This window comes from Callithrix jacchus, chromosome 8 (assembly GCF_049354715.1).
Source record: "Callithrix jacchus isolate 240 chromosome 8, calJac240_pri, whole genome shotgun sequence".
Lineage (NCBI taxonomy): Eukaryota > Metazoa > Chordata > Mammalia > Primates > Cebidae > Callithrix > Callithrix jacchus.
The window spans coordinates 18,793,538-18,802,892 of NC_133509.1; the positions used below are offsets into that span (position 1 = coordinate 18,793,538).

The window sequence follows — 9,355 nt, forward strand, 5'->3', positions numbered from 1 at the left end:
TTTTTCCATAAGATTGGCAAACTTTTAAAATACTAGACGATGTTCAGTGTTGGCAAACTTGTGGGGGATTGGTCATGTGCCAGCTGGTAAGTTGGTGTAATCTTTTCGGAGAGAATTTTGTCAGTATCTATCAAGATACAAAGCGCCCATTATCTCTGACTTAATCATTTTACTGCTAGGAATATATACTAAAAATAGGAATATATACTCAAAAATGTACAGATACACACACACGCAAAGAACAGGGCTCACCGGGTGTGTCACCTCCTCAGGATGCAGAGGCAGGAGGATCACTTGAGCCCAGGAACTCAAACTGTGATCATCCCTATAAACAGTTACTGCACCTCAGCCTGAGCAACACAGAAAGACCCCATCTCTGAAAAAAATATATAGATAGGGCTTAATGAATTGTGTAAAATTAACAAATGAATGAATCCTACAATTTCTTGTAACTTAGAAAAATTGGAAGCAATTACATTTCTATAAATAGAAAGAAATGGCTTATTTAATTATGTTCCAGCACATAGGACAACATACTCAGATACCCCATAAAAGAAGGTGACAGATATGATGCAAAAAAGTTATCTAACTATATTTATGAGTAATCTTGTAAAAAGCAAATGGCAGAGAAGTATATTGTCAGTTCTTTCCCAGATTAATGTATAAATTCAAGCAATATTAACCAAAATCCAGCAAGGGTTTTCATAGAAAAATCTGCCCACCTGTGTTTAAAGTTTCTATGGTGGCTCAGGCCTGTAATCCCAGCACTTTGGGAGGCTAAGGGGCAGGTGGATCACTTGAGGTCAGGAGTTGGAGACCAGCCTGACCAACATGGTGAAACTCTGTCGCCACTAAAAATGAAAAAAAGTAAAAATAAAAATAAAAAAAGTTAGCCAAGTGTGGCAGCATGCACCTGTAATCCCAGCTACTTGGGAAGCTGAGGGAGGAGAATGGCTTGAACCTGGGAGGCAGAGGTTGCAGTGAGCTGAGATCAAGCCACTGCACTCCAGCCTGGGCAACAGAGCGAGACTGTGTCTCAAAGAAAAAGTTTATAGGGAAGAGCAAAAGCAAAGAACCAAAAAGAGCAAGGCAGTTTTGATGATGAACCATGTCGAGGGACTTTTCCTACCACATATCAAGGCATACTGGCATAAGAATGGATAAAAGCCAGGAGAGCAGAGTAGAGAGCCCAGCAATAAACTCAAACATAAAGGATGCATGATATATCATGGAAGTGTCATCATGAATCTGTGGGGAACAGATGAACAATTCAATAAATGGTCATGAGACAATTGTTCATCCACGTACAAAGAAAAAATCAAGAAAATTGAATTCCCTCCTCTCTTCGTACACACACCACACACCCTAATTCCTGGTGCATTAGTCAAATGAATATGAAAAGAGCATTTTAAAACTTTTAGAAGAGAATGGGGAAATTTATGTTTTATTTCAGAATACAAAAGGGTTTTTTAAATGAAACCAACTATTCCAAAGCACAAAGGAGAAAAAAATTATAATACCAATCACATTAAAATTAAAAACTCTCTGTTTGTCAACACCAGAAGCAAAGTGATCAGAAAAGCTGCGGCTGAAGAAGATGTTTGCACACACGTAACCTAACTCACAAAGGATCAGATCCCTCAGATATAAAGAATTTTCACAAATCATTTTTTAAAGTTAACTAAATCAGAAAATGAGCAAAAGATCAAGAAAAGCAATTCACAGAAAAGGAAGCTTGAATGGCAAATATACATAATATGCTCAGCCTCACGTGGGAATCATTTCACACTCACCAGATCAGCAAAAACTAAAACATATGGCAGAAAGAATTCTTCTGTTCCACTGACTTTGAAGAGCAAACAGACCATATCTAGCAAAGCTGCATAAACATTATGACCCAGCAAGGCCCAGGCAGAGGATGGTAACAAAACTGCTTAAAAGCTGAAGAAGAAAACACTGGATTCGTGTCCAACTTAAATGTCCATCAATAGAAAATGATTAAATTGTGTATTATATTATATAGATAGGAAAACACTATTAAGAAAATGAATTATTTAGAGCATTCATTAAATAGGAATTGCACAAATTCAGTGTTGAGTAAGTTGCCAAGGATAAAAATTATATATATTATATATAATTATAAATCTACAGTATCTTTTTCAATAGAAAATATAAAAATATTTATATACAAATACATATAAATATGTATTTATCTACAAATATAAATATATATTTAAATATATTTAATACAAATATATATAATTATAAATATATGATACTTTTTATGTTTAAATGTCACAGAGTGGTGAGGGATTACATCATATAAAGTTTAAGTGTAAAGGAATGTTTAGGGATAAGAAACACCAAATTTGGGACATCTGATTACCTCTGGAGTGACAAGGATGAAGGAGGAAGTGATCAGAGTCAAGGGGGGCACAGTTCAGTACCTTTTTCTCTATACCTATTTCCCTTATAATGTTTAAGAGAAAGATGGCCGGGTACAGTGGCTCACACCTGTAATCCCAGCACTCTGGGAGGCTAAGGCAGGTAGATCACCTGAGGTCAGGAGTTCAAGACCAGCCTGGCCAATGTGGTGAAACCCCATCTCTACTAAAAATATAAAAATTAGCTGGGCATGCTGGCACGAGGGTGAGGCAGGAGAATCACTTGAACCCAGGAGGTGGAGGTTGCAATAAGCCAAGATGGTGCCACTGCACTCCAGACTGGCAACAGAGCGAGACTCCATCTCAAAAAAGAAAAAAGAAAGAAGAAAAATCTGTGTGCTGTTGGCACACATTCACACCTCACCTAGGTAATAGCAGCACGGGAGTTAAAGCCGCAGCCACGACCCCTTCTCTTCCCGGTAGTCCAGGCTGCCTCTTGTGCTCAGGGAGTCTTTTGTTCAATGTCTTCCACTGCAGATGAAAACTGCAAGGACAAGTACTACAACTGCAACGTGGTGGTCCAAGCCAGACTCTGTGTCTACAACTACTACAAGACGGCCTGCTGCGCCTCCTGCACCCGTGTGGCCAACAGGCAGACGGGCTTCCTGAGGAGCAGATAACACCCCTGCACCCCATCAGTAGGGCAGCATCACTGCCCTCCCAGGGGCTTCTGCAGTGCGCCTGGCTGGCTGCTGCTCCATCATGTGCGTCCTGGCCCAGGCGCTGCCAAGCCACTTAGTCACCACCCCTGCCTCCAGTGAATGCACCCCGTGGTACCCAGGGGCTTTGAACACAGGATGTTTGAAAGCCACAATTGATCCTTTAAGCATCACCATGTACTGATGATCCCCTCCTTGGACCTGGCACCTGCTAATGGTGACCTTTGAAAGCCAAGCAGTGGGAAGTGCATGGAGCTCTCAGCCCTGTTCTCGAGTGGCACCTTTCAAGTCAGCAGATGGGCCGCTGACTGAGCGCTGCCCTGTCCATGGTGCTACTGGCCTTTCTAACATTAGCTCCCTGGAGAGTCCAAGGAGGCAGTGTCCCCAACCCAGAGCCCCTCTAAGCCTTGCCGACATGTGTGCTCCCTCTGTGACCTCAGCCCAGCTGTGCCTGTTTTCATTCTCAAGACATTAGACTGTTTGCTGCCGTATGACACAAATATCTCACATGACTATTGTGCTTTATTTAGCAGGTATACTCACAGAGACTAGCTCCTTAGCAGCTCACAACAACCCAGAATAAGAGGTAGGGGGTGATTCATTATCCGCATTTTAATGACAGAGAAACTGAGGCTCAACGTAGGTAATTGACCTGCCAGGTATATTCGCCTATCCAATGGAAAAGCTGAGTCCCTGCCCCAGTCATCTACCAATACCAGCTTGGGGGCTGTCCTTAGGTGTGAAGGGTGGTGACTTCATTTGTGACCAAGTCTGGGGGTCTGGGGCTGAGAAGTTTCCCAGAATCCAAACAAAGCCCAGGCCCCTGAAATCTTTCTAGTCAAGTCTGTATCCCAGCACTCAGTTGTTTTGGACGTCTGTTCCTACCTTCCCTTCCCTGAAAGTTACAGACCCTAGTTACAGGACTCTGCAGGCTTTGTTAAACTGTCCATGAAACTAGAAAGCCATCGGAGGAACGCAGTCACCTGAATTTCTGACTCCATTCCAAGTGCTGTTCCTCCCAAAGGAATCCGGCCAAGGTCCTTCTGGTCCCTCGGGCCCCACTGCAGAGCTGACTTCTGAAGCACACAGCTCTGCGCCCTGGGCTCTGCCCTGCCTTAGCCACCTCCCCCGTGCCCTTCACCATCCCCAGTGGGTCCAGCCAGACTGTCCCAGCCAGAACACTGCTGTGTTAGAAAAAGTCTACTTCTGGCCTTTCTGGTTTTGTTTATGGATTTCTCTCTGTGGCCACAATTCCTCCCCTCCCCCAGGACTCACAGTGCATACCCCCCACCCCCAGACTTTCACACCAAGATCTGCGTGATTAAAACTGGCCTGGGACAAGGTACTGTGGACCCCTCCCCATCTCTTCCAAGTCATTTCCCCCCACTATCCAGTTCCAGAGGCTGCAGGTCTGCAGGAGGATGCAGTGCTTATTGAAAGGACCCTCTGAAAAACCAGTTAGGAGGAATAGATGTATATTTTACCCATTAAGGAAAAGAGCAAGCTAAGCAAATTTTAAACTTACAGAAAACTTATCTTACGGTCCTGGGGGGCATATTTCCCTTTTAAAGGTAGCCTGGATTCTTAGCAAACTGTTTCCCCTCTTTGCTCTTTCAGCTGACAAATCTGCTCGTGTGATGATGGTTTGTAGCTTTTGGAAGCAATATGGCAGCCTGGCCGGACATGCTCATGAGGCTTCCATTAACCTGGGGCTTTTAGAAATTCTATCTGGCCTTTCCGTGGGCAGCTTTCCAGCTTCTCTTCTGGGGAGCCCCAGGCATCATTTCCCAAAAGCATCCCCATCTCTCCCGATTCTCTTGGAACTCCTGTGGATAAGCAGCCTGGCAGAGGCCCAGGCTCGCAGACTGACAAAGGGAAGGGACGCGAGAGGCCGAGCATGTTGACCGGTGCTGTTCAGGGCCAGCTCTTCCCCACTCGCCACTTGTTTTGCCTCTTGTCACGAGGGGAGGCGTTCCCTTATGTGGCTGCTCTCAGATCTTGCCCAGCAAGCCAATCATTTGAAGAGGTTTTCTTTTCATGCTGGAGGGCAGGGTAAAATCAATGGGTGGAAGAGAGAAAGGCTGATTTTAGCTCAAGTTAAAGGAACACCTTCTAGTGATCAGAGCCACCCACCGGAGGCAAGGGCCATCACATACCAGGGAGCTCTCTGTCCTTAAAGGGAATTTTCTGTTGAGTGGGAGGTCAACACCCTGGTTCTTCCAACTCAGGAATTCTCATGGCTGGGCTGGGTCAGTGATGGCTTTGTCTCTTTGATGTCTAAAGTGTCCTATGGCTCCTGAAGGTGACCTAACCATTATTTAAAAGGAGAATGACCCTCCATGAGAATAGCCAGCCTACCAACTGTGCAGTTGAAGAGGAGCGAATGGATCAACCCCATGTCTCCCCAGGGGAGAAAGTATATACACCAAAGGTCTCTTTTTTCTTTTTTTCCAACAAACCATTGAGCTGTTCTTGGAGTTCATCTCTGGAGAGGTTATAGATGATTAGAACAGGAGTTCGATCCATGTCTTTGTCTTAGAGATCCAGTTTTTACTAATTCCCTGGTTTTTATTTCAGCATCTGAATGTCTTTCTCCCTAGCACAATGCACACAATTAGGGCCTTGGGGATTTCCGGTGATGACTTTCCTTGGGGAGAGGACCTAACAAAAGCCCAGCTTTTGGTAGCCGTCTCCCTCCAAGTATGTCTCTCTCTCCTTTCTTAGTGCCCATTTATTTCCCCTTCTCCTTTGTGCCACTGCTATCTTCTTTTTGGTCTTCCCATGTTCCCTTAACTGGCCATCATGTGGAGCTGAAATTTACATTTCAATACTGGTGTTTTTTTTTTTTTTTGTTTTTTTTTTTTTTTGGCCTGTATACTGGATTACCTCATGTCCTGCTCTGAATTTTAAAATTAGATGAATTAAAACTGTTATATGGTTTCCTCACAAAAATCAACGGAGTCCAAACAAAAATAGTTTGCCGTTTTACTTTCACTCACTGGAAAAGGAAATTGTGCCTCTTGCAGCCTAGGCAACGGACATTAGTACAATCGATCCTCTCCACCCTCACGATGACTTGCTGTTCTCTCCATAGAAAGGGGACGGCCTGAGAAATACTTCAAACAAACAAAAAAAGCCTGTAAAGCCAGCCAGCCACTAGAGGGCGTCAGTTCAGTTCCGTGAAAGCATGTTCAGTGCCTGCTGCCTGCAAGCTGTTGGGGACCGCAGAGGGAGCAAGGCAGCCTGTCCCTGCCCCCAGGGAGCTAGAGCATGACAAGGGTTCTCAGCACTGTCCCCACCTATCCCTTTACCTTCTCTGGCCCAGAGTTCTTGGAAGTTTTTTTCTTTATTTTCTTGATTATCATCTACTTATTCTCAAAGTGGTTAGCATTCAACACTTTTTGCTTTAAAAAGAATGACCTTACAAAGGGATAGAAAAGAGGAGACACGAGCTTGATGTGTTTTCATCAAGTTATGTGGCAGAGAGAGAAATCCAGATATTACCAGGACCTTTCTAAACCAGTGTTGTGTTTTGGGTTTTGTTTCTTCTTTTTTCATTAGGATAGCCACTTTAGAGTTGGAATATCAATTTTCTAATGAGGAGGACACAAATATACGTGGTAAAAAGAGGCATGACTTCCCGTAAAACAGGCTGCGTGATCTCTATCAGCCTGGTGGATGGAGACTGCCATATAAAACATTTTACTGTGGTTTAGATGGGAAAATAGCGTAGATGCCTTCCTCACAGAATGTTATGGACGACATGAAGCTGGGGAGCTAATGGCTTGGGTGACAGATCCTGGTTCCAGAAAGATCAGGGAGACTAGAATAAAACTTGGATCTTAAAAAGTCACCAGAAATCCACATAAAGTCCTATATTTAGAATAAAACAAAAAGTATATAAATACAAGCTGGGAGAGAGGCAAGAATTTCAGTTGACCAAGCTCAGTGTGAGTCAAGAAGGTGGGATGGAACCCTGCAGAGAAAACCCCACAGACAAGCAGGCTACGTGAGAGAACAGTGGTGAGGGTCATACCACATTTTGTTTGCATTTGCCAGAACCACGCTTTAAGAAGAATACTGATCATCTGTAACGTCAGTGTATCAATTCCCTATCCTGATGGAGGGCTCAGATACAGCAGGAAGGACTTCATAAGAACCTTCAGGCTGGAAAAGGGACTTGGGCACAAGAAGAGCTCTCCTAGGACCAGGAGGCAGAAGCTACAGGGAGGTAAGTTTAGCTCCTGCAGAGACCCAGCTTTTCACAAGCTGAAGCCTTCCAGAAAGAGAGGGACTCTGGTAGGTGGTGACCCCACCCATCACTGGAGGTGGCAGTGGAGGCCATTTGTCAGGGATGCTGGAGAGGGGATTCAGGTGTCTGGATGGGCAGCGTGATGCGCAGGGCCCTCCCCACTTGGGGCTTAGGAGCATCTATAAGTAGAAAAGCTTTAGGTGATTCGTCTGGTCTGTGAGGGCAAGTACATAGCTTTTATATTTCTGACTTGTGCCCCCGCTGTCAGCCATGGAGAGCCCATTGTGGGACTGAAACCCTGAGCTGAATGTGGCCTCATGTCTCAGAGAAACACTGGCAAGTTGGTCAGAGCCGCCTTCTGCATAGAGGAGTAACCAAACAGCAGGTTGGCAGGGGGCCTGCCCAGGGTCACTCACTGTAGTGGAATCAGAGCCATGACTGGCCTAGGACCCTGTAGGTACCATCACTCTTTCTCAGCTCTTGGGTTCCTGCACCTTTGCAGGGGCAAGGTAACTCTCTTCACCCTGAACTACCCCCCATTCCTGTTCTTTTCAGCAGATAATGGTGGGGGGTGGGGGTGCCCATCGTGCTGAGGAGAAGTGGCCACAGGATGGTGAAAACTTCCAGCCAACTTTCTCAGCCCTTTGTCTTGCGAGAGGGAAGCCACCTGCTACACAAAACTAACACCCCCTGCCTTGACTCCTCCCTATGACTCAGTTGAGAGAAGGATATACTTTGTTATAACTTATTATTTTGTTCTCTGTAAATACAAGATGTTTATAGGAAATATGTATTCTGAACTCTATCTGCAGAATGAGTCATACACCAAAACAGTTCTATTATTTAGAATGTGTTAATTTTAAAGGGACCTGATAGGTATTTATTTACATATGCGATCCACAGTTGTGTGAAATCATTTGACCGTACTAACCCAGCCTCCTGGAGTGTCGCTGTACAACGATTGATGTCTTTTTCTCAGTCCATAGTTACAACTGTTCAGTATGCAAATCAGTGCAGTTCCCCAGGGTTTAAGATCAAATACCTGCTTTTCGACTCATTCAGGGAGCGTTGTACCTGAACCTGATTGCCACTTTTTCATCTTAAATGTTATATTTCCTCATCTAATCTGCCTTCCCCTCATCCACAGACATTTGGAGAAGGAAATGGGAGGGTGTTACCCCTTTTCTCTTCACTTTGTCCCATTTTTGGACCGGCAGCGTCAATTGCTCGGGAGGCTTGGTTAGAGCTGTGGATGAGGCAGGTGGCTGGCAGGGACAGGGAGTGGCTGAGAGGGAGGTGGCAGCACTTACTGTCCTGATACCTCCACTGTCCCTGCTGGGGACCTGGGCCCAAGGCAGGTGGCTGGCCTGTGAACTGCACAGCCAGGAGCAAGGAACCCACTCAAGACTCCATCACTTCCATGTCCCCTCAAAGTGTTAAATTATTACGTAAGCAGGTGAAGGGTAGAAGCTGAATTATGTGGGTAAATATGGTCTGTTCTCAGCAAAAATGACAACTATTTTTGTGTGTGACTAATTTATTTTTATTATTGTAAAGAAACAATAAACCAGTTGAAATATCTGCTTTGTTGACAAGTTTGTGCTTTCTCTGGCCTCATTCACATTCTGTTCTCCTGCAAATAGTCCCCTCTAAAAAGAAGACTCGGACCCTTTAGAGGTCAGTGGCTTGTAGACATTGGCTTTGGGTGCTTGAGGGGGAGCCGGGCCCGTGAGAGAACAAGATGTGCCTTAGATAGAAAGAACATGAGCCCACCTACTTACCCGGGTCCTGTGTTAGGCTGCATTCCCCGAGAAGCTAAAAGTGAAGTCCTCAGGCGTGCGCACCGCCCCAGGGTGCAATCCCACATGAATTTCCTTAAGTCTCCCCCAGGTACTCATATCGTGCAGAATAGCTTGACACCCACTCTGCTGGTTTGGTGGGGCTCTGTCTTTAACTTTGAAGCTTCCTCCAGCTCCCTCTAGCTGACTTCACTTGGGTCT

The 9,355-nt window shown here is 45.0% G+C and overlaps 1 protein-coding gene across 2 annotated transcripts in view; it reads left to right on the forward strand.

Annotated features, from left to right (window-relative positions):
- Positions 1 to 8,936, forward strand: part of THSD4 (thrombospondin type 1 domain containing 4) — a 672,648-nt gene extending 663,712 nt beyond the window's left edge. For both annotated transcript variants that reach the window (XM_035259084.3, XM_035259085.3), the window contains one exon: positions 2,922 to 8,936. In XM_035259084.3, coding sequence (XP_035114975.1) covers positions 2,922 to 3,064 — 143 coding nt within the window. In that variant the 3' untranslated portion in view covers positions 3,065 to 8,936. The remainder of the gene's footprint in view (positions 1 to 2,921) is intronic.
- Positions 8,937 to 9,355: the final 419 nt, after the last annotated feature.